The 27,051-nt window shown below is 33.2% G+C and overlaps 3 protein-coding genes across 3 annotated transcripts; 2 read left to right on the top strand and 1 right to left on the bottom strand.

Moving 5' to 3' along the window:
* Nucleotides 1-468: 468 nt before the first annotated feature.
* Nucleotides 469-1,901, bottom strand: LOC133328252 (chitinase-like protein Idgf3). Its single transcript, XM_061536802.1, has 3 exons — nt 1,790-1,901; nt 1,151-1,711; nt 469-1,085 (listed from the first exon to the last, which is right to left on the bottom strand). The coding sequence occupies exons 1-3, from the start codon at nt 1,899-1,901 to the stop codon at nt 469-471; spliced, it is 1,290 nt and encodes a 429-aa protein (XP_061392786.1).
* Nucleotides 1,902-7,492: 5,591 nt separating this feature from the next.
* LOC133328245 (chitinase-like protein Idgf4) lies at nt 7,493-9,838 on the top strand. The gene is made up of 4 exons (XM_061536793.1): nt 7,493-7,532; nt 8,398-8,495; nt 8,532-8,748; nt 9,219-9,838. Exons 1-4 carry the CDS (start codon nt 7,493-7,495, stop codon nt 9,836-9,838), a joined length of 975 nt encoding a protein of 324 aa, XP_061392777.1.
* Nucleotides 9,839-11,473: 1,635 nt separating this feature from the next.
* Nucleotides 11,474-25,152, top strand: LOC133328260 (ubiquitin carboxyl-terminal hydrolase 36). Its single transcript, XM_061536809.1, has 4 exons — nt 11,474-11,923; nt 15,010-15,734; nt 15,799-17,811; nt 24,823-25,152. Exons 1-4 carry the CDS (start codon nt 11,521-11,523, stop codon nt 25,150-25,152), a joined length of 3,471 nt encoding a protein of 1,156 aa, XP_061392793.1. The 5' UTR covers nt 11,474-11,520.
* The last annotated feature ends 1,899 nt before the right edge of the window (nt 25,153-27,051 follow it).

The following is a 27,051-nucleotide window of genomic DNA, read 5'->3' as shown; positions in this document are numbered from 1 at the left end:
AACAGCACATTTATAGACCGGCCACAAACACAGATTTTTTATTTAATACATACCTTGAAGTTAATAAAAAGCCACACTTTTAATAAAACAAGTAAAAATTTTAAATTTTCAAGGTGGTCAAACCGCAGATATTGCATTTAATATATTGTTACTCACATGAACATTTTAAAATGTACAAGGGTGCAAAAATTCGCTCGCGAAAAATACATTATTTTTGTAAATTTCGACAAATTCTTTACCAAACAAGCATTCGAGCTAACAAACGAAATCAATGCGCACAACAATTGTCCATTCCATTGTATATATGTCAAATAAATCATCATAGAGTAGGATAACCCGGCAAACAGTTCTAATGTAAATGCCGTTTAAGTAAGCCTTTTATTTTGAAAACATATATTGTATATTTTTATTTATATTAAGAAACTGTATTTATTTATAAAAAAATGTATTCACTTTTTCCGAGATGACTTATATTAACTTATTACGAATCGTTTTCAACAGCGTAAATTTCTCACCACTACATTCGCCGTGAACATCATCCAAACTCAAATCGAATAATGCCATACCACCCAAATTGTGGCTCTTGGCATACAGAGCTTTTTCGCCAATACTTGGTACATTTTCATATGTTATCAGGAGGCCAGATGAACCCTTAACCTGTGGAGCACGATGGGCATAATTGCCAAGGGTCTTATCTTCGAATTTAATCATAGTTTTGATATTATTGCAAACTTCGGGCCAACTTAAAAGACCATTACGGCGAGTTTTTAAATCGCCAGCAGCTGGACCATCTAATGATGAGGTAATGGGCATTTTATCCGATTTCAATAATTTCTTAAATTGCCACGTACGACCATGGGCAGCAACGCCAATATTCAATTTGTCCGCAGCGGCACCTTGACGCAGCCAATAGCTTACTTGGCTATCCACATTGTTATAGGGATTGCGTAGTTTATTCGCTGGCAATGGTTGCAGTGGAGCCAAATAGTCAGCCTGCTTTGGAGTGCGTTGTGGGGTGCTGTAATCGAATGTGGCCAATGTTACAAAATCCAAATTGCCCATTATAACGGGAATATTGAAATAACCTGGAATAATGAAAATATTAAATTGTACCTATCCTCCAATCGAAATATGTGTGTATGCGACTTACGGCTTGCATTGACATTGGGCAAAACGGTTAAAGACAATAGCAGATTGCTACTCCTAAGGGCCTGTTTCAAATCACCAATCAATTGGGTAACCTGAATTCTACGTTCCGCAACTGATACCAACTTCTTTTGACTTTTACCCCCTTCTAAATTACTGATCACTTTATCCTTGGCAGCTGAGTAAACTTTATTGAATAGAGACTCCTTCATCACTGGCTTATCCTCTGTAAATTGATAGGCCAAATCTAAACCATCAAACTGATAATTACGCACAAAGCCCAATGCTGAATTGATGAAGGCACGCTGTTGATCACGATTACTCTCCAAGAGTCGCATATATTTGTCACGATTCTTTGTGTCCATGTTGCCACCCAAACTTAGAAGGAATTTCACATGGGGGAATCTCTTCTTTAAGTAATTAACTTGTTGGAACAGCGGTAATTGACGTTTATCACCCGGAACCAGCTCAAAGGTGGAAGCTCTCATGGCAGCATAACCATAGACAATGTGTGTACATAGTTGTAGTGAGATTTCCAAGTCTTGGGTGGTGAAATTTGCTGGACCTTATACGGAGTTTACAAAAATTAAATATTCTTTATTCTTTTAAAATTTCTTACATTAGTCATGATGAATTATCCTACCTGTTCTCATTACACTGGATGTATCATAATAACAGATTACATTGTGGGTTTTAGCCGCAGCCAGTTGATTGAGGGTCAATGCCAAGGCCCCCAATATGAATATTAACTTCATTTTATAGCCGATATTTTCTCTCTTTATAATTTACCGTATAACGACTTTGCGAATGTTTTAAGGCAAATGCAGTCCGATTTGAAAAAATCAACTCAATTTATAGGCATGCTTAGAACCATTTTTTTCCAATTTGTCATACGTTTTAAATTTAGGTGGTCAAACCGCAGATATTGCATTTAATATATTGTTACTCACATGAACATTTTAAAATGTACGGCCTTAGTCAGGGTGCGCAAAAATTCGCTCGCGAATGATTCAAAATACATTCTTTTCGTTTTGTGCTCATTTAAGGAGTGAATTTATGGCGACAAATTCTTTACCAAACGAGCATTCGCCAAAGAATTTTCGCACACACATAACAAACGAGTGAGAGCACAATACAACGTTCGTTCGTTTCGTTTGGTGGTTGAAATTCTTTCTGACATTCTCTCACGAATGAAAACAAACATTCCCGAATTATCACGAATGCTCAAAACGGTAACAAGAAACGTTCGTGAACTCAATAGTTGTTGGACATGTCTTTTGTTATTCCACACACTTTCTGCTACACACACATTATTTCGTTGTTTGTGTGTGTGTGTTTTATGATATTTTTGTTGTTTTTAACAGTGCTCGCGAGCATTTGGGAATACTTGTTTTTTGAGTTTTTCAAAAGAATGTTCTTCAGCAACAAATGCTCAAGAAAGGATGAATCGACGACGCTTGCAGAGAAATTTTATCGTTCGTGAATTTTTCGTACAATGCGAATATTCGCATTCATTGTAACGAATTCTCGCCCGTGAGCATTCGTGAGAAAGAGCGTATTTTAAACATTCTTCGCACCCTGGTCTTAGTTGACACGAATTATTACAAGTGAAAACGTCGTTAAGGTCGGCAAGGTCCAACTTTTTATAGAACGCGTTTAGACTACTCAATTTCGATTTCAAGCTGTTATTTGGTACTTTACCTTTTTAGAATAGTCCCCATATAACGGTACAATAGCATTCAGGAAAAAATTTTTCAGAGTTTTGGGAAGAAATTTTATTATAACAAGAGTTTGGTGCTCTTATCTAGGCTCTCTCACGACGATGCCGAGTAATCACCCCTCAGAACTCTTTTCTCATGAGACAGAGACCTCTGATGATAACCATGGTCTGTAAATAAGGTCACACAGGGAGACCAGCAGGCTATCTGCGCCACTCAAATTTGCTGTCAAAATGCATTATTGTGAATTGACTTCCATTATGAAAACGTCGAAATTTTTGACATTAGTCTTGAGAAAAAACAGCAGTTTCCCGATTTCGATTGCTACCTGGGTGAACTTATTAATAGATCTTGATGATAACCTTGTGGCGAAAATTTGAAGAGATCAAGAGTTGCTAACGAAATCGATGGAAACATCATGAAGGAAGTTTTCCTCATCAGTATTCTCTCGCGACACAGAAGCTTAAGGCGCGTTTAGACTACAGTTTTTATCGTAATAAAGCGCATTAACTCGTTTCCATTGCTAAATCGAAAAAAAATATATATCTATTTGGCATACAAATGTAATCCGCTCCATATCTGGATTTGCTCGAAATCTCATGACAAATCAAGATAAATTCAAATATAATGCGGCATTTCGATTAAAACTTTTTACGGGTTTTACCTACTTTATGAGAATTTATTTGACATGTATGCAATGAAATTGACAATTTAAACCCAATGGGTTAACGAAATCCGGTACAATGTAAACGTACTATAACCTTACTTTTGCAGCAAAAAATATAATCCTATTTTTAATAATATAACTCATGGTACAATTAAAGCGGATTTACATATAACATTTGATCATGATTAAAGGACGAATCAGGGTTTATTTTCTTAATCCGGCTAAATTTACCATGATTTACCATACAAAATTAAATCATCGTACGGCATGGTTTATTTTAAATCATGATACTACTGAGATGCAATGCGGTTTTTGAGCTAAAAAATACAAATCTCTCACAATGTACCAAAATTTGCAACTGTTTTCACATGCTGTTTGTTTTTAAATTTAACGGTTACCAAATACAAAAAATAAATAACAATTATTTATAGAAATTTTGTGTTTTTCATTGTTTTTTTTTATAATTTCCAAACGATCACATCATTGCAAAAACATTTCCATTGTTGTAATTCTTCGTTTCATGTTCAAATTGCAAACAAATTTTTTGCAGCAAATTTATAATTTTGTATGTATACTAACAAACATCAGCTGATCCGTATTTAGATCACGATTAATGGTATGTGTAAACAATTAGGTTGTATTTCTGGATTTCGTTAATCGAGTCGATTTAAAATCGTATATGTAAATCTACTTTTAGGCAAGGTACGCTATATTTTGTTAACAAAGAGAAATACACCTCTACCCTATGGGCTAAAATGTCAGAATGAATAAAAATAAATGCAACAAGTCGTTCTGTTCATTTGACATATTTTTCAACATTTTTGTCATGACGCAATAAATAGGTAGTCCATTTAGGACAGCTGATGTCTCGATTAACTGTCATCGTGGGTAATTTCTACTTGAATTCGATGTACAATGTTGCCAACCATGTGAAATATTATAAGGAAAATTTTGACAGAAGGTCTAGACAAAAACAAAGGTTCTTGTTTTGATACATCACCTTATTATTGCATCATGATTTTTGTAAAGAACGATTTCCAAAATACTCTTTCGATGTAAATGTATCAAAAGTTTAAATACCATGACATAATAGACCGTTTACATTGCACCGGATTTATTTAATCCAGTAGATCCATGGTACAATTATACAAGGCAAAAGCGGATTTACATATAACATTTAATCATGATTAGCAGGGTTTATTTTCTTAATTAGGCTGAATTTATCATTATTTATCATACAAATTTAAATCATTGTGCTGCAGGGTTTATTTGAAATCATGATACTAATGAGATGCAACGTTGTTCTTGTACGAAACAATACAACTCTCCCACACTGTACCAACATTTGCAACTGTTTACACATATCGCATGTTGTTATATTTAACGGTTGCCAAATGCAAAAAATGAAAAACTAAAATTATTTATAAAATGTTTGTGTTTTAGGTGTTTTTTTTTACAAAAATATTTCCATTGTTGTACTTTTTCTTTTCATTTCAAACTGCAAACAAATATTTTTGGCGCCACTTCATAATTTTGTAGATATACTAACAAATATCAGCTGATCGACATTTAGATCATGATTCAAGGTATGTGTAAACAATTAGTGTGTATTTCTGGATTTCTTTAATCGAGTCGATTTTAAAACGTATATGTAAATATGCTTTAAGGTAGTTAGTTAGTTAGTTTGAAAAGAGGGGTGGTTTAAACCACCACATGTCCATTATGGGACATACACTTAAGCCATAGGAGGCCTGTTGTGCGCTCTAGGAAGGAAAGGTATTTAGATTGGAATTATTCTTAAATTTTTTGTTTGGTCTCCCTAATCTTCTAGGAATTCTGTGTTTTTACAGAAGTACTTTAGTATTGTCCATTCACACCACCTTAGGTCATTAAGTTCAGGAATAGTGTCGTTTTTCAAGAATTGGGTTCGAATGCATGCAAAAGCCGGGCAGTGGCATAGGAAACGTTCCAACGTTTCGTTGTCTTCCCCACACGCTCTGCACCTGCTGCTTCCCGAACACCCAATCTTGTGTAAATGTGACTGCAGGTTAAGATGTCCTGTGAGAATGCCTATCAGTCTGCTTAGTTCTTTCTTGTTTAGCGTAAGTATTTGTTCAGTCTTATTTGGGTCTCCCCATAAGATTTTTGTGTTTTTTCCAATCCTCTCGTTATTCCAGAGTGTTTTGTGCGCCTCTTTCGCCCATGACCTCATTTCTAGACGTGAAGCGATAAAAGGTTTTGCACTGTTTACATCTATGTTGATTAGGCCCGTAGCACGTCTGGCGAGTTGGTTGGCTATCTCGTTTCCAATGACTCCAGAGTGACCCGGTGCCCATATTATACGTACAAGACCGTGTCGTAAGAAATTGTTTATTGTTTTTATGCATTCCAGTATAGTTTTTGATGTAACTGTTTTGGATGTTATTGCATTAATATCATGTTTACTATCTGTCATGATATTTATGTTATTATGCCCAGAGTTAGAGCTTAACCATCTTAGACACTCCGTTATAGCTTGAACCTCCGCCTGTAGGATCGTGTTGTGATCTGGCAGGCGAAGTGAGATTTCAGTCCCCGATTCTTCAATAAAAAGTCCCAGTCCCGTCTTTCCCGGAGCCATCCGTGTAACAACAGTTCCCCGGAGGCATATGTGCTAGTGTTCCGCTGCTCCATGAGTCTCTGTCCGGTATCAGGATTTCACACAATGTGATTACTCTTGTTTCAGGTATTCGATCTGACTCAAAGTGGTTAATTGTATCCGATCGTAGCCTGTAGTATATTTTCGTGCTTTAAGGTAACTTTTGTCAGAAAGTAGAAAATAAACCTCTACCTTATGGGCAATAATGTCAGAATCAGAGCACAATAAATATGTAGTCCATTTAGCGCAGCTGATGTATCGATTAACTGTCAAAGTAGATAATTTCTACTTGCATTCGATGTGCAATGTTGCCAACCACGTTAAATATTATATGGAAAATTTTGACAGATAATGTTTTTGTTTTGATACATCTATTATACCGTGTATATGACTTTGGCATAACAAGCTTGAGAAAAATTTTGTTATTTTTTTACAAAATAGCTGATTAAATAGCATCTGATGGTACAAGAAAATTCTTACTGAGTAAATTTTTCCTTGTAAGAATTTGCATATACAGTATTTTTCGGTTAATTGCACATCAAAATTTGCACAAATTTTTGTTCAATTAACCGAGGAACCAATTATCCGAACCCGCTTACTATGAAATGAAATATTTTTGACCCATCATGTGGTTCAATTAAGCGTGGAAACCAATTAACCGTAGGGTCAATTAACCGAAAAATACTGTACTCAGTAACACAACTGTCAAATCTGCTCTGGGTAAACGGACAACATTTTGTAATAATTTGTACAAATTATTGAGTAGATGATCTAAACGATACTTGGCGTTTCATTTTATTAAATCCACTTAAACGGGGTTAACCTACTTTATGAGGATTTATTTGACATATATGCAAAGGAATTGACAATTGAAACCCACCGAATTAACGAAATCCAGTTAAATGTAAACGTTTTATATATTCTTTGTTGCATACATATGTAAATGTACTATAAATAACAATTTCCATAATCCTCAGTCGATGTAAATGTATCATAATATTAAATACAACGAATGATCTATTCAGTTAATATTTCAGTGATTAGTGATTATTTTTTTTCTATTTCTATATGAAAATATAATTGTGGTTGTACACTTTCAATGCAATGCATTACACCTTTATTTATAAACTTAATTGTAATTTTGTCATGAGTAATTCAATTTTTAATACAAACAATTACTGTACTTTTTGCTTTCAATACAGTTAGTTGATAGTTATTAGTAGTATTATAGAATTTATTAAATTGTCAATTATGACGTTGAAAACCTTTTTAGTTTTCATATATTATATATCCTGTGACATCACATGGTGTTATAAATTAAATATGACATGTTATTATGATACGTTTAGTATCCAACGTTCAGGTAAGTTACACTATTGGTCTGTTCCCGTACTGCAAGAATCTACTACTTTTTACTGCGATAACGAATTTTCCTTTATGATATCGAAGAAAATATTAAAATCTATAATTAAGAACTAATAAACTTGTTCTTGTCTTATAACATAAATTTTAATTAATATCCTGCTCCAGAACCTGCAAGAATGTACTACGATAACAAATTTTCCTTGATGATATTAGAAAAAGTAGAAATAATTAGTAGATTCTTGCAGTATAGGAACAGACCATATGTTGAAATATATCCAAATTGAATTGAAAATGATTTACCGCATTCGTCTGGAATTAATTACTTTGTTATGGATGAAACAAACATTTTATGGTATTCTAAACCGGTGTTTGGGAAGAAATCATAACCTTTCGCGTTTTAGTTGTGTGTTTGAAGAAAAAATGTCAAATAAACATTACAACCTGTTGCTTATATTTATTTTATATTTGACAGAAGAAGCCACTACAAACATAGTTGCATTTTTGTTATTCACCTCAAGTTGCACTACCTTGTATTACTGTACGATGGAATAATCTTAAAAAATAATAACAGCATAAATTATTCATGTTTCATCTAAGGATATATAATTCTATTAAAAAGAGGCTTCCAATAATAAAAATGAATTAAGAAACAGCTTTATCATTTTAACAGCGGAAAGAAAATCTATCTTATTTTTATTTTCAGGATTTGCTAGCTACATGAGGATTTATTTGGCATATATTCAAAAATTGAAAATTTAAACCCATTGTGTGACACGATTATTTATGGACATATTATTTTTATTTTCAAAAACTGCTCAGCTACAAGCTTTTACATCCCATACAACGACAACAATTTGCTCAAGTAAAACAGTTGAAAAGCGAATATAAAAATATTAATTTTATATTAAGTTTGGGTGGTGATAAAGATACAATGCAACCAGAAAAATATTTGCAATTATTGGAATCTCCACAAAAAACAAAACAAGAATTTGCACAGAAAATTCATAAAATAGTGTCGAAATATAAATTTGATGGTTTCGATTTGGCCTATCAATTACCGAAATATTATGAAAACCAAACGTCAGTTGCGGAAGAAAATGCAAGGAATAATTATCCATTGAAAATGACACAATTAATTATAACCTTAAAATCCATCTTGGCTAAGGATAACAAACTGTTGTCATTGACTGTTCTGCCAAATATTAATGTAAAATGTAAGTACAGGCAAGGTAATATGATTACAAGTAGGGCATAGCTACCATCTGATCAAAATTTGTTCTCATGGTGGCTTGTTCTATCAAATCAAAAGTCATATGTTGTATATGTGTCTTTATTGTTTTGAATACCATGTCAAATAAATTGACATATATTCAAAAAAAATAAAATATTTTTTTATCGATTTCTTCTGGATGTAATTACTTTGTTATGGATGAAACAAACATTTCTTGGCACTCTCTACACAAACACAAATAAATACAACCACTTGTTGTGTATATTTTTATTTTTTTAATTTGACAGAAGAAGCCACTACCTACATAGTTGCATTTTTGTTATTCACCTCAAGATGCCCTACATAGTATTATTGTACTATAACTACAATTTTATTGTAAAAATAATTATATCGGATCTTTTTTAAATTATTTCATTTTATTAAGAAATTATCTCGTTTTTCCTTTTTCCCCAGCATTTTATGATGTTCCAGCAATTATTGATAATATAGATTTTATTACCTTGGCGGCATTTGATTATTCAACACCCAAACAAACCCACAATATGGCGAATTATTTGGCGCCACTCTATGCACCAGGTCATTGTAACTCCATAACTAATGTAAATTATACCCTAAACCAATGGAGGATGTCGCAACGTAAATTACCCTTTTCAAAATTTAATTTGGGTATACCCACGTTCGCTCATAGCTGGAATACAACAAAACCTCTAAAGAAACCACATATGCCAATCACTAAGCAATTAAATGGTCCTGCTCCCGGTGGTTATAACACGCATACACCTGGTCTGCTAGCATGGCCGGAAATGTGTAAAAAATTGTCAAAACTCACAAGGGTTACGAAAAAACTTTTCGGAAGTTTTGCATATCGTCCGGGTATAACAAAAAAAGAACAAGGTCTCTTAATAACCTATGATGATCTTGACAATATTGAGGAGAAGGTGAAATATACCAAATCGAATAAATTGCATGGTATTGCTCTGTTTGATATAACATTAGATGATTTTCGTGGTAAATGTCGTGGAGAACGATATGTAATGTTGAATGCAATTAAGAAGCTGATTAAATTAAATTGATTACGGACGATTTTGTCTTTGAATCTAAGATATTTTCAATAAATTCTACTTATTTTCACAATATTTTGGAGTTGGTTCCCATACTTTTTTAATACTAAAATTATTTAACAGAAATAACAACACAATTGGTCTGTTCCCGTACTGCAAGAATCTACTCGATTTTACTATTTTCTTCGATATCATAAAGGAAAAAAGTGTTATCGGAGTAAAAAATAGTAGATTCTTGCAGTACGGGAACATACCAAATGTTGTAGAGCACGATCATTTACTTAATAGAACAACAATTCTGTCTCATGCAAAGCCATGGTAAAAAATTCATTAAATCTAAAACGGCATATACATTAGAACTTTTTCACGGGTTAACCAACTTTATGAGGATTTATTTGACATATATGCAAAGGAATTGGCAATTGAAACCCACTGGGTTAACAAAATCTGATTAAATGTAAACGTAATATTATAATTTATTTCGAAAATGTGTTATGAATTATTTATTTCTTGTTTAAACACACACATATATAACTTGCTTAAATGATCAGCATACTTCTTAAATTTACTCGTATTTATTTCATAAGTTTTCATTATTTATATTAACAAAACTATAAAAAAAATTATTAATAAATAAAGCGACATAAAAAGTGGCAACCACATTCATTTTGCCATTTGCCTTACGTTCTCAATAACGACACCACCTTTATTTGACATTTTACACAGGGTTGTATTCACCTATTCACACTCACATCGGTTATTCGCTCGTGTACACAAAGTAATCGTTCGCTCGCACACACACACATAATTTTCTGCGGAAAGAACGGGAAGGCAAGCACATTTTTTTTTGTCGGGACAAGCCGTAAAAATCTCGTAGAAAATTTCTTTCGTACTTTTGTATCTCAAAATAATAGCGGAAATATGTAAAAAATCGAACGAGAAGTGCACGCTCTATAACATTTATGTGGAATTTTCATCGTCTATTCATCAAGAAGCACTGAAATATCGCATAGAAAAATAATCGAATGTCGTGAAAATACCCACAAGAAAGAAGAAAAAAATCATTGAACGCGAAAAATCATCAAAAGAATATGGAATAAAAAAACGTGTAAAAAGTAGTGTTGCAAGAAAAAATAAAGATCTGAAATCTGTATATTAGAGCAATAAACGGCGCGCACAACAAAAATAAGAAAATACAAAATAATGAAAATTTTGCAACCTCTATTGGAGAATATTTACACACAGAACCGCAAAAGGGCAATCAATAAATAAACCAACCTTAAGGACGTTCAAGGAGATTTTTTCCGTCTTGATGAGTGTTTGTGTGTGGTGTTGTAGCAAAAGTACAGCAGCAGTAGCAAGACGTGTAGAGAGAAATCAGCAAACAACAAAGCGGAACTACCATCAAAGGCAAAGGATTAGTTATTGCTTGCATTACGTCGAAGTTGGCGGCGGACATAAAAGTAGAAATTGTTGTGTTGGAAGGGAAGCGTAGCGGGTGCCAGACGAAGCCTATTTTTCTTTGAGACCGCACCCGCTGTCTAAGTTGTGTTTGGCTATATCAAAAAAAAATTAGGAAAAATATAACCTTAAAAAATATTTAATTATTTGTTGAAAAGCCAGTTGATTAAGTATTTGGCCAAGTAAGAAAAACCATCAAAATTCCACCACAAACTCCTACGTCCACCAACTCCATGCCAGTCTCAGTGGTCTGTGAGACTACGGCAAATGTTAATGCCGCCTTAAGGGAGGAACTGTTCGGTTCGGCGGCAGGCTGCTCTGCAGCTGCCAACAACAAAGCCGCAGCAGACGAAGCTAAAACAACAAATGGCAGTACAGGGCTTGCAACAGACGAAAGCGATTCGTTGCATGGCAAATTGGTGGCGTCCGCCAAACGGGTGCTGCTCTCAAAAATCGAGTACGAAGAGGTCACCAACTATGGCCAATCGGTTTTGGAAAGTCTAAAATCAAAATATATAGTATTGAAGCCAACGACTGGTATGAATAATGGCCAGGAAAATGGCAGAAACTCTCCAGCAGCAACCTGTAATAATAACAACAATGGCGTGAATGGTGACAGCAGTGCTGCCGGTAAGCGTACGTGTATTATTTATTTTATTTTTTTGTCCAGAGTTTCTACAAAAATGTGTACTTATTTTCACGTTGCGTTTTACCCAACATAAATAATAATGTTTTTCCTCGTGCATACATGTATAAAAATTAGTGTGACTACGTGTGTGCGTGCGTGTTTATAAAAAATTACAACACCGCGTCATTTTGGTTTTGCTTTGGCGTGAGAGTAAAAGAGACAGGAAATGTGTTTTGATAGTGTGTTGTGTTTACCTCTCATTGTAAAGTACAACAAAAAAATTGCAGTTATACATGCTTGTTCTTCTCCCTTTTGACACAACACATTGTATGGTGTTGCCAGGTGTGAATATAGATATTTTAGTTTTGTGGTATAGTTTACTTTTGTTGTCATAGTTGTTTTTGTTTTGGCTTTCATTAATAACAACACGTTTTTTATTAATAATCACGTGCTTTTTGAGTTTTAAAACATTTCCTGGTTATAATTTTATTTAAATTCTATTTATTGTTAGATTTATGATTAGGTGTGGGATTTTTTTTCTAACAAAATTAAAAAAAGAAAAACCATTTTAACATTTTTGATTTCCACGTTGCGTCATAAAGAAGATATTTCTTAATACCTGATTATTTTATTTACATAGTAGAATTTCCTTTTACTTAAACTATTGCTGTTTTATCATTTATTTTGTTTATACATTCAATTTTGGTCCACTTATTTTCCTTTGTTGTCTTTTTCGCAACCATTACACATATTGATATGATTCATTCAAAATTATTATTTTTCTATCGTCATAATCGCATATGCATTCAAAATGCTTAAAAATGTTGTTGTTTAATTGTTTTTATTTTTCTCCTATTTCTTCTCCAACAAAGAAGGTGTATAATTGGGGTTTTAATTATACTTAGTTGTTTTTGTTATTAATAGATAACTTCTAAAAAAGAAAGAAATCATTTAAAGAAATATTATTTATTTTTTTCTTTCTTTCTTGAAAGATAATCTTTCATAATATAGGTATTCCATAAAAAAGCTATTTTAAGCAAATGGCCACCACTGAGCTTGCCTACAGGAGCATATCATTTTCCTCAAAATTTGCATAAACAAAGTGATTGCGCCAAAAAGGAAAAAATGTCGTAGTTCAACAGGAATTTGATTCCACAAACGTGTCGAACGAATAAAGATCTTTTATGTAAACAAGTGAAATAGCGCGGGAAAATTAACTAAGTGTTCCTGGTAGATTTATATAGAAATAAAATAACTATTTGCTTTACAAAAACAGAAAACGGTACGCCTAGAAAATCAGCAGCATAAACTGAAATGTGGTCTGATCGACGTAAATTATAAACGTACCTTACAACCTTATTGAAAATTGTTTCTATTTTGTTAAAATGCACATGTGTGGTTTCTAAATTAAAGTAGAGAATATCAAGAAATGTTTTTTCATCCATAACAAAGTAACTTCTTGCATATGAATGCGGTAAAAATCATTTTCATTTAAATTTATTTGACATGGTTTTCATAACCATACACTAAACATGTATTTTAATTTGAACAATCCCTATATTGCGAAAAAAAAAATGTAATCATTTGGTAGCTATGTCCTACCTTGTAATAATTTTCCGAAGCCTATAATTAATGAATTAAGCTAATTAAACATAATTTAAGTTCTTACATTCATTTTTATTAAAACATGTTGTTTAATATAAACATACATATTATACGAATTTTAACACACATTTTATTTGGTGTCAATCAGCCAAATATTCAGTGTTTACTACCATTTTTGCCAATAAAGCATATATTCAGTGTCTACTGTACTACCAATTTCATATTCCCACATTTATACACTACCACTTTGTACAACTGTGTTATAGCTGTCAGAGAAAATACATTCATGTGTGCTTACTGTAAAATGACATTGCTTTGTTTTTGTTGGCATTTTATCACTGTACACAAATACACGCACTCCCACCCAGAGCCAGAGTCTGGTGGATAGAATACGCGCACTTTGCATACATTTCTGTTGTTTGCCACTTCTCATTTTCTTCATTTTGTAAAATACACACACATATATATATATATGTATAACGTAGAATTGCGAAATGTTGTGCTTTGGCATGGGGGAAAGAAAAACAAACTATCCATGTACAACAATGGTTTGGTGTTCTTGTTGTTATTGGTAAAGACATTGACAGGGTGAGAGGGAGAGAGAATAAATTCAGTTCAGCCGTGAGAGACATTGAGAATGAAGTGAAAGAACGAAACAAAGAATAAAAACACAAGATTGGTGTATAGAATGACACGAGGATTTTGAAGCACACTCACATTTTTCTTTTGTATAGTGTAGTGAAAATATACATAAATAAGAAACGGGTGAATTTTTCACAAAACAAGCAGAAACGGGCAAAAACGTACAAGTGCAAGCTATTTATTTCCCTAGAACTTACGTATGAGTTATTGTGCGTTATTAGGCTGTATGTATGAGTGTGTGTTGTATGTGCTCTGAAAGGGAAAACGGAAAATTCACGAACACGAAAAATAGGAGGAAAATTAGAATTGGAATTTTAATTGCCTGCCTGGTTATTTTCAATAAGGAAAGGAGAAAGAGCAACCAAATTGCAACTCAGCTGCTGGGCCAAAAGTTTAATTGTTAAAAACAACCGCAAAAACAAAAAAAATAATCCACTACCTTGTGTTGCTTGAAGAAAAAACACGTTAAATATTGCTTAAATTTATTTAACTATTCATAGTAAATTTTGCGCACTACACCAATTTCCTGGTCTGAGTTTGTGAACCTCTTCCATTCAAACTACCACAACAAAATCCAACAACTATACGTATGCAATGAAAGTTTGGAGCGCCTTATTATTGGAAACATTGCGTTGCATCGCATTGGATTATTTGGTGTTATGGCTGCTCTACCGTTTTATATTTAAACCCTGCTATAATGTCTTAAGAAGGCTATACTATTATTATCATAACAAATACAACAATTACGATGATGAATCTGATAATGAATTCTTCTGTTCTTCTTGTTCTACTTCTTCCATCTATGAATGTGTGTGCCAACAAACCACCACTACTCAACGCACAACAGATGCCAATGGTAATACAGCTGCTGCAACAACACCGGGCAAACGGCCCCAACAACCGCAGAATCCCAATGAGCTGCCTGCACCGAAACGTGTACTCTTTCCACGTGAAAACGTACGCATTGGCTGGAAGGCCACCGGTCGTAAGTGGGATGTCGGAGTGGGCATGATGAATGTGGGCAATACCTGCTATTTGAATTCAACACTGCAAGCCTTGTTTCATGTACCCTCCATGGCCAATTGGTTAATGTCCGACTCGGCGCATATGGAGAGGTGCGAGTCCACCGATTCGGGCTGTATTATTTGTGCAATGGCCAAAACCCTACAGGCCTCACAGAACAGCCAATCCGCCATACGTCCCTATTTTGTTTACTCAAAACTAAAATCCATTTGCAAGCATTTGGTAATGGGTCGACAGGAAGATGCCCATGAATTTTTACGCTATTTGGTCGAGGCCATGGAGAAATCCTACTTACAGCGATTCCGCAACTATAAGGAGTTGGATCAGTACAGCAAAGAGACAACACCATTGAATCAAATTCTCGGCGGTTATTTGAAGACATCGGTCAAATGTTTATCGTGCCAGCATGTATCTGTGACATTTCAACATTTTCAAGATCTGTTGCTGGATATACGTAAAGCCGATACAATTGAAGAGGCATTGGAGGGTTATTTTGCACGAGAACGCCTTGAAGATATGGGCTATAAGTGTGAAGCGTGTAAGAAAAAGGTAAGTAATACCGCCTGCATTTTAAATTTCAGATAATCAACACTAATTGTCTCCTTCGTTACAGGTCTCGGCCACAAAACAATTTTCATTGGATCGAGCACCAATTGCCCTCTGCATTCAGCTGAAACGTTTCTCTATGCTTGGCACTAAAATCAATAAACAAATAACCATCAAACCCCGACTGGATCTTACAAAGTTTGCTTCTCGTAAAATTCCCGGTGAACAATTGACTTATCGCCTGGTGGCAATGGTAACCCATTTGGGTGCTTCACAACATTGCGGCCATTACACAGCTATTGGCCTTACAGAGTCGGGTACATACTACAACTATGACGACAGCTATGTTCGTCCAATATCAATGCAAAATGTCTGCAATACAAATGCCTATATAATATTCTATGAAATGGATACGCAACCACCAAGACAAGTAACGAGCACACAGGTTAGTGGCGCTGCGGCACAAAGTACAGTGACAAATCTCAAGGAGTTGCAAACAACAAAGGTCAATGGGCATGTGGTCAACTCCAGTCCTCAGCGTATAATTGGACCACAATTACCACCTGGTTTCAGTAATGGAAACGTGTCCTCTTCACCCCTGACTAATGGTGGTGGCAGCAAATTAATACTAAATCGCAATGCCACAACTCCCAACAAAAACAATACGACTGCATTAGATAGTAATAAAATTACGATTCACTTTAAGAATAATAATAGTAGTGCTGGAACACCGGTAAAAACAAGCCTGGCAACATCGTCACTTACCAGTGCCTCCGCCACTTCATCCACATCAACAACAGCGGCAGCTTCGAATTCACTCTTTGATAGTTTGAAAAGCAACAACAGCAATAGTAACGGTCTCCATGTTGTGGGGACCGGTAAATTTCAAGAATCTACGAGTACGAAGCATTCACTGGGTGACCCAGCAAATAAAAGACAAATTAGTAATGCTAAAAACGGTAACGAGAGTTCCTCCGATGATAACGACGACGATGACGAAAATGAGGTTGTAAGTTCATCAACATCAACACTGCCAAGTATGCCTAAATTGGGATCTGCCGAAGTGAATAGCAGCACCAATAACACCTCAGCCAAAAAGGCGCCATTGACTAATGGCTTTGCCAAGAAATCACCCGCCCCCATTATAAAAAGTCTCGTTCCATATGGATCGGAAACAGACGACGAGACAGATGTGACCACGCCAACAACCACAAATGGAATGTTGTCATCATCATCATCATGTGAAACTAAACGTTTAGTATCGAATCCCCTAAAACGGCGGCAAAGTTCTTCGTCTTGGTCTAATACGGGATCATTTTCGTCGTCAGAAAACGATGATGATGATGACGATGAAAATGACAAAGATTGCAAACCGACGACTGGTACTAAGATTAAGAAAGCTGCCTCATCAACCACGGCGACTAGCGCCGCTGCAACCGACTCATCTTCGGTACATTACAATGGTATCAGTTCAAAGAAATCTTCGGATGTTATAGATGAAATTTTCAATAAACGTTCCATAATCACCACGACGACTACAGCCACAAATTGTTTATCACCACTCAAAAAGAAATCACAAAATCAACAGTTTACCGTTACCTCTACAACGCCCACAAGTGACACCTCTTCATCTGCCTCAAATTCCGATTCGGAAGATATTAAAACAAAATCATCATCATCGTCGTCTCTAAAACCACAATTCAAGCGATCAAATTCAACGCCTCCTTCTCCGCCGGTGGTGAAGACAAATTCGGGCATTTGGCAAGTTACTTCACTACATCCCATTAGCGCCTGTGTCAGCCCGACCACAACCACACCATCATCAACAGAGAAATTATCTAAAAATCCCAAAAATCCATTTGCCACCACAAAATTATCGAATGGCGGTGGCGGAGACACAACGTCGACGAAACGTCTTAAAAAAGAAAATTCAACAGGCAAAGCAAATTTCGTGGGCAATGGTTATCAGCGAGAAACTGCCACAGACACAACTGTCTCAGAGCTATTGAAGCAATCACATCGTGGCTATGGAGCACCCGTCTTAACATGGAATGGTCAACAAAGTGAAATTGAAAGAGAGGTGAGTTTTTGAAAAAACCTATGCAAATTATTTTTATTTTCTTTTATATATTTAAATATGGTTTTTAAAACAACAATAAGAATATACAAAAACAAAAAAACAAGTTATGTTTGGCAAGGTAGTATTTAATTATCATTATGTTAAGAAATTCGGAACTATTTAAAAAATAATGGTTATTAATAAATGCAAAAGTAAGACTGAATTGAAGCGGAAGTGTATATATTTCATCTCAAATTTGAAAATGTTTTTAATATCAATATTCATATTGACTTCTTCTGCTAATTATAATTAATTTAAAGCTTCTTGGATACATTTTATATCCCATTGGAATGTCACCAGTTCTGTGTCAAGAAAAAAATTTTTGGGAGGAAACTCATTCTTCCCGAGATCTGACCGCTAAAGACCCGAAAATGAATGTGTTTTTACCTAAGGTTGGTTATAACCTTCATTTTCCGAACATCTACTTATAATTCTTGCTTTAATCAGTCTTAACTTTGCATATCAAAAAAGATTAACATTGGTCACAAAAATAACAATTCTTCAATCTTGGATTTAAAAACAAAAAACACATTTTCATGAATTAAAAAAAAAAACAATACCTAAGTTTACCTCAACAAATCAAACAAAAAATTAAAAAGTTGTATATAAGTGTCGTCTTCTATCAAATGTTTTCAAACAAAATAAACAAATTCTCACAAACAATTGAATATGGAAAAAGTTAATAAACTTTATACAAAATTATTATTATTTACTACTAATACTGTATATTTTGGTATTTGAATGGATGATTCTTCTCACATTACCTTTTGTAACCAAAAACAAAGAAAATGTATGAAAACCAAGAAAGAAAATTGCAAAGATAGCCGCGCAAACAACTTCAATCAGGTTGTAATTCATTTTTGAATTTTGAGAATAAAAAAGGGTTAATTTATTGATTGATCTGATCATTATCGATGAACCCTCTCGATATTAAATTCTAAGTAAGAAATAAATAGTTACTACAGGCCAGATCATCTTTTGAGTTCAGCTTTTTATACCCTCAGCTTTATGGCTAATAATGGTATATACCAGGGTACGGAGAATGATTAAAATACACTCTTTCTCACGGCGAGAATTCGAATGTTTTTCAATTTATCGGGAATGATAATGAACAAACATATGCAATCTCTCGCGAATGTTCGCATTGCACGAAAAATTCACGAACGATAAAACTTCGCTGCAAGCGTCGTCGATTCATTTATTCATTCGCGATCATTCCTTGCTGAAGAACATTCTTTTGAAAAACTCAAAAAACAAATGTTCGCGAATGCTCGCGAACACTGTTAAAAACAACAACAAACAAAAATATTATAAAAAAGTAAACACACACACAACGAATAAATGTGTGTGAAGGAGAAAGTGTGCGTAGTAACAACACACATGTCCAACAACTATTGAGTTTACGAACGATTGTTATTATTGTTGCTGTTTTGAGCATTCGCGAGAATTCGAGAATGTTTTCATCCGTGAGAGAATGCGGGGTTTTACACTTATTGGGATTGCGATTTTTTTATTATTCGTGAATACATTTACGCTTAAATTATAACATATATTATTTATGCAAATAACTGGTATAAATATTTATTAATATTTCTCGATAATTATGATTTATTATCATTTGAAGTAGAATTTTAGGTACCTTTTCGTACTTTTTTGTTCCTACTTGTGGTAATGTTTTCCAACTCAATTCACAATTTACCAATGAGAGAGAGAAACTCTCAACACCAATCCCAATTCCGATAAGTGTAAAACCCCGAAATGTTAGAAAGAATTTCAACCACCAAACGAAACGAACGATCGTTGTTGTGTGTTCTCACTCGTTTGTTATGTGTGTGTGCGAACATTCTTTGGCGAATGCTCGTTTGGTAAAGAATTTATCGCCATAAATTCATTCGTAAAATGAGCATAAAACAAAAATGTTTTTTTTTTAATTAATTAGAATATTTGAGCGCTCTGGTATATACACTTTGATACGGCATGTTTCTTTCCATTTCAGACAATTTGGAGCAGAAAATATATTTTTTATAATATCATGCAAACAGAGCATTCGATTCAAACTTTGTACAACCTAATATTTTAACCATACCTGTATATTGTTGGAAGATGAGACTTATCGGTCCACTCCTTAGAGTACCTTCCCCACAAAGTGTCAAGATGTTGAAAAATTTTACAATTGCATTTAAACTTTGCCCATGGTAATATATTTACCTTACATAGATCAAGCTTGAATATGGGATCCGTTGGTCCACTCCTTTTTGTACTATCCCCACAAAGTGTCAACATTTTGAAAATTTGTTAATACAATATCAAGATAATGGAATGTCTGTTTTTTTGATCCAAACTTTACAAATCGAAATATTTTTCCCAAACCTACATTAGATTCAAAGATGGGGTCCTATAAGGCAACCTCATTTGGAAACTCTCCAAAGATGGTTAACTCTTTGAAAAATATATGTTTATCTTATATTAAGATTCCGTAGACCTCTGCAAGCCATAGGCTGAGGGGGTATACATCTGTGGGCAAAACGTCTGGGCCTGTTTTACTTCTTTTATATAAAATGTTCCTACTGCAGGATGTGTATGGAGCAATAACATGTCTTGCGGGAACTGCATTGAAAGATATTTTTGGTTTCCATTTTATAAAATGGTAGAAAATTCTGATGTAGTTTATTTATCTATGTGCCTAGAATAAATATTAACACAGAAATATACAAATCTTACCCCAAAAACAAAATATTTTGTTGCAATGAGAAAAAAATCTCACACATTTTCTATGTAAATACATATTTATTTTTGCAATTTTCTTCAATTCCATATTTTTACAAATTTTACGCACGATCTTTTTTTCTTGTCTTCTTTTTTTGGTGTATTTTTATTATTTGGTATATACAATTTTTTAGTTTTTTTCTTATTATCTTCCTTATTGGCTTTCACTTTTCGTTTTTTTTAATAATTTGTCACATATTTAGATTCTTTTCTTTTTTTATTATTTGTTGTATTGCCTTAAAACAAATACCAAGTAAATAAAAATTACAAAACAAGAAATTAGCATCATTATCCTATTTTCCACTTCCCTTCAATTTAGAGTTATAATTTGTTTGATGAGAAACGGATAGAAGACGACGACAACAACAACGACTACAACAACATAAACAGCAAAAATGATGATGATGGCATAGATGATGAGGATAATGTTGGTGATTACAATATCAATGGTGATTTTGAACAGCCAGAAGAAGTCTGTTACAACAACAATAACAACCATGACATTGATGATAATTTCAATATCGATATCGAACTGGAACAGTCGGAAGAATTTCATAGCAACATCAACGATAATGACTTGCATCAGCTGCAGGAAGGCATTGATGGTCGTGTTGATGATATAAATCTCATTACAACAACAGATTTCCTAGGTCGTCATAATCGTTTTAATGACGACGACGAAGATGATCTATTAAAAACAGAAAATTTTGGCTTTGATGATTATAAAATTCCCTGCTCTATGCTGGTGGATGATGAAGAAAATGACAAACTTGTCGTGGAAAGCATAAATAACAACAGCCCAAACTCCACCTCCTCCTCCTCCGCATCAAAACAACTATTGAAAATACAACCGCTACATCTCGACCTCAACTGTATAAACAATAAAAACTGCCTACCTCTGTTCGAAAATGGTACACAACCTAAAGAGGATAACAATAATAAAAGTGGACAAGAGATGCGAACAGGCGATACTGAAACCGCCGCCACAACACCCAACAACAACGAGGAGCAAAATAACATCGACTCCTGTAGTTCGGCGACAACAGCCACCACAGTTATAAACACCTATTGTCTGTCACCAAATTCCACAGACAATGAGCCGACCACGCCCACTCTAGCCTCAACAATCAATGACATCATATTCCAGTTTTCCGAAGATTCGTTGGATAAGCTCTAACAGGAATATATGATAAAACACATGTGTTTCCTAATGATCTTATGATGGTGCTGCTATGTTGTAAATATTGAAAATGAAAACAAAAAACAGCAAAAATTAAGGGCCGACGACAAGCCAGAGATTATTTACTACTATAATCATCAGGCATCTTACTCCTCCTGTGTTTTGTTCTTATTTGTAAGTTTTTATATGCAGAAAATTATTCTAAAATAAATTATAACTTGTTGTTAAGCATTGTTATCTATTTTTTTATTTTGATTTTAATTTTTGTTTTGGTCAATAAGCTACTACTATTAGAATTGAAGAAAAAACAAAACATGAATATTTTTTTTCGTTATATTTATTAAACATGCAAATCTAGAATATAAGCGAGAGTGTGTTGTTGTTAACAATTTGAAGCACTACAAGTGTTGCAAATACCCAGCAAAAAACAACCTTATATACATACCATTTAAACAAAAATTGTAAAAAAATACACATATTGTATTATTAGTTTTTTTTTAATTATTTAAATAATATAATCTTGATTTGCATTAGGCAATTTTATTTCGCAGAGAGTTCTTCCATCATGAAGAAGCTATAGAATTGTGTAATGCAAATCAGATCGTGCTCTTGGCTATACGTGGAGTCCACCGTCCCATTTTATAGCTAAAATGGCTCACAATAGTTTTGCACCTTAGCAGTAGCATTCCAACTTTCTCCTAAACACGTATAATCAAATTGATGTGTGTATATCTCTGTGATGCCTATATTCATTCTGTTTACTCTCTACGATAGACTTGGAGAAAAATTTAGAATTCAAAAAATAAAATAAAATCCTTTAAAATGAAAGCAAAAGTTTACTTATAATAAAATACTTTTTAATTTATTATTATTATTATTTTTCAATACATTTAGTTTTTAGTTTAAGTATTTGTATATTATGACTATATTTTAATTTATTTTTACTGACAATGTAAATGAAAAAAAAAAATAAGAATCTTTATATAGAAAGAAAAACAAATAAATGAAATTTGTAAATGTAATTTATGTGTACATAAAATAATCATAATAATAATATAAACAACAGATGTTTCATTCTTAACTAATAATAAAAAAATTAATATGTAGATACTAATGTTATATAACAAAAAAATTATATACAAACGTGTGTATTTAAATCGATGCACTCTAAATTTGTTTTTCATGGAAACAAAACATTGATATTTGAACAAAAAAATAATAATAATATTTGCTTGCGTAATTCAGTGAATATTGATTTCAAATTCATTGATAAAGTGCAAATGCCTAAAATATATTTCTATCTACAACCGTTCAATTTGGAAAATCTTTGTTCTGATGCATTTTTTTTACATTTCACCATTGGATATCGACGTACAGTTAATTTGTATTACATATTGATATCATGAAAAGTACTATGGGATCTATTTACGAGAATAAAACAAGGGGTATTTTCCTTATATGTGTCGAAAATCTGTCTAAGCAAATTTGGTGTTCATGATATTCTACGATCCATAGCCATCGGACTTTTAATATCCGGTCTTATAAAATTAGCAGATATGATTGATCTCTGCCAAGCTTGTTTTTTTTACACAAATTGCTAGATGACGAATTCTAGGAGCGTATAATTTTTTAATACTTTGAATGTAATGCAGTTTTAAATATTTGTTTCTAAATCATCACTAAGATATATATATTAGTTAATTTTTTTATTTTTCTGAGGCTCTATTATGTGAGCTTTCCCAAGGCGAAGATTTTTTGAATATATTTTTTTCTTAACTGATTTCTAAAAAAAGTGTTTTTTTTTTTTTTTTTTTTTTTTTTTGATATTTTTTCTAAAGTCCCATCAAGGCGTGGGTTTTTTATATACACATTGATACGGCAAATCCCATTGATCCACTCCTTCTAATACCCTCCCCCACAATGGGTCAAACATTTAATTTTTTTAATCCAATATTGTCTGGAATGTCCGATTTTATCCAAACTGGGCACATCGTAACACTTCTTTCAAACTTAAATCAAGCTCGAAGAAGGGGACAATCGGTCCACTCCTTCTGGTACCTCCGACACAAAATGGTCAAAATTGTGCTCAAAATGAATGAACTTGGCACAATTTAATATTTTAAGCATACCTGTATATAATTGCGAGATGCGACTTATGGGTCCACTCAATCTCTAGTACCTTCCCCACAAAGGGTCAATTTTGAAACATTGTAAATCTAATATTTGGAATATTCAAATTCCATCAAGACTTTGCTCATCGTAAAATTGTTACCTAGCTAAGATTGAATTCAAAGATGGCACCCAACGGTGCACTCGTTCCCACACAAAGGGTCAACATTTTGAAAACTTTAAAATCTCATATGGCGCGAACGAAGTATCCAATTTCATCCAAACTTATATTTACCTTTCATAGATCAAGCTTGAATATGGGATACGTTGGTCCACTCCTTCTGGTATCTTCTCCACATTTTGAAAATTTGTTAATCGTCTGTCCATTATATTTTTTAAACACAGTACATCATACAGTTATGGACCAATCGTCATGAAATTTTGCACGTAAAATCGGTTCGGACAAAAGAAGGCCCCAATTGTTTTGGTAATTTAGGCGATAAAATGGATCAAAAACATAATTTTGTCCTTTTCTGGCCGCTCTAGAAGCCAGAATTATGACCCATCATGACATTTTACACGGAGAAGGAAGGGGATATGTCCATTGAACAAGCTTGACCATTTTCATGATTATCGGAATGCTTTGTGGGGTTAAATATTAATCCCGCAAAAAAAAATATTTTAAAAATATCATAAGTGTTCGATTTTTATAATCGTAACATTTATAAATTCACTTAACTAATGTATATTTGACATATACTTGAAAAATAGCTGACGATGACATAAATAGCCCCCACGACAGAGGGGTCTATGAACCGATTCGTACTCGGCTGCTAAAACAACAATTTTTTTTGTCCCTCCTCATTTGCTGCGAAACACAAACCACCACGTTTTGTCTTTTTTTTGTTCCATTACAGATTATAACAGATGCACGTGAACAGCGTCAACGTGATTGGGAGGATGATGAAGAAAACGAAATGGATCGTGGACGTCAGAAGAAGGTGAAAGCCCCAAAAGATCCACATGCAAATGCCCCTACGCCAGGCTATAATCCATTCCAGGAGCAGGAAAATCAAAAACGTTGGAAACGTTATCATCATGTCGGTGGCGGTGGTGGTTTTCGACAGAATTTCCATCGCAATAAATTCAAATTTCAAAGATTTCCCTATAAGTTTGTCCGAAAGAATATGATTAGTAGTGGTGGTTGTAGTACGAACAACAATACACATAGACGCAATGATTCTTAACCACCAACCACATTGTTAATCCCAATACAAATATAAAAAAAGTAATCGATAAGAATATTATTAACGTAAATTGAATTGTTTTTATTAGTAACAAAGAAAAGAAAGAAATGGAAAATAAAATGATTATTGTATTTTTGGAAAAAAAATTAAGAAAGAAAAAAGAAATTGTATATGTATGTAGGCGGAATCCATTGAGGAAAACAGTCGAATCGACTAAGAACCCCGCAGTGTAAGAAATGCCAAGAACACATTATTATTTATATAAATATATTGTGTATATTTACAACAAAATTGTGACATTTTTCTTATCGCTTCCGTTTTATATTGTTTTTTTTTTTACTATAAACAATTAATTGTTGTTTTTTTAGTTTTAAATTTAATGTTTCTTTTAAAATATTTCCCATTGATTTTGTTATATGCCAAAAGGCTAGATTTCTGCAACATTTTTTTTTTAGATTTAATATTTCACAATTACAAATTGAAGCTATTTGCTTGATATTCATAGCTGCAATTTTGTATAATAGGAGAAACAAAAAAGAAAAATAAACCACTTTTATATATGATGTAGTACGTTATTGATTTATTTACATAATTTATCATCCTCTTTACATTTGAAAAAATATATATTTACCTTATTACTTTAAATTATGAAAATCAAATACACACAAAGAAATCTTAATTCACAATAAAAACATTTATAAAATAATTTAGTAAAACAACAACAACAAAAAACAAAACAAATAAACCACAAAAATATGTTTGTTTTTATTTAAACATATACATGCAATTATTTTATATTAAAATCACATCATACTATTGTGAATTTCCTATATTTAGCCAGAAAATTGAAAAGAAAAAAAAAACATGAAAATAAAAGAAATTTCTTTTGAATTAAAAATAATCCGAACAGACGATTACTAAAAAAAATTATTTTAAATAACAAAAACAAAATAAATAAAACACATTTTACCTATTTATAAGTTTAGATTATAAGTTTTGTACATATTTTATCTTATAAACAAAACAAAACAGAAATCAACAACTACAAATAATATAAATAGTATACCATGATGAAAAAGAAAATATATATACATAATAAACTAAAACAAACGGATACTACAAGTTTAAATATATACATATTTGTCAATTGAATATTTTTAAGGGCCCCATACACTATAAATCATGCCGTCATGGTGATGAACCTCTTTTTGTATATGTGAGATTGACTAGTGTATGGCAAACTCTTCAATCACTATTCCAAAAAATCGATTTTTGTCCCAAAAATTTCATTTTGCGTCGTAAATTCAGTTGTTTTTTTATTCCGTCACAATTCTATTATTTTAGGTCCTACCCCACAAAATGGTCAAAATTAGGTTGAAAATTAATTTTATAATATCACACGAAGGGACTATATCTGATTTGAACTAAACTTGACGCAACATTAAACTTATACATCTTATATGAAGTGAACCGAAAATGGTTAATCAAACGTTATCAGCCTTATTCTGGATGTCAATTCCACGTGAATTTACTCGCTCTTTCCCTTCTACTTATTCTGAACAACATTTTCCCAAGGTATATTTAATAAGGTAGCCGCATCGGTCCAGCTGTTGGTGCAAATAAATGTCAAAAATGTTGTTGTAATGTTGAACCAAAAAATTAAAAAACAAAATTATAAATGAAAATCTGCGAATTTCGAATTGTTTTTTGGTAATACTTTTATTAACATTTTCTACAAGAATTTGTGTAAAAAAAATCTTGTCAATCTGTTTTTTTTTTTTTGGCAAAATATTTTTGACATATAAAAATACAACAACCGATGTTTGTTGTAGAAATTCGCCGATGCGGCTACCTTGTATATGTACCTTGCATTTTCCTGTAAATTTTTTCGCATTCTCG

Source organism: Musca vetustissima, unplaced genomic scaffold (assembly GCF_032173495.1).
Source record: "Musca vetustissima isolate MV318-11 ecotype Yass unplaced genomic scaffold, APGP_CSIRO_Mvet_v1 utg7919, whole genome shotgun sequence".
NCBI classification, from domain to species: domain Eukaryota; kingdom Metazoa; phylum Arthropoda; class Insecta; order Diptera; family Muscidae; genus Musca; species Musca vetustissima.
Note: the sequence above shows the minus strand (reverse complement) of the source record. Positions and strands in the feature narration are given on the sequence as shown.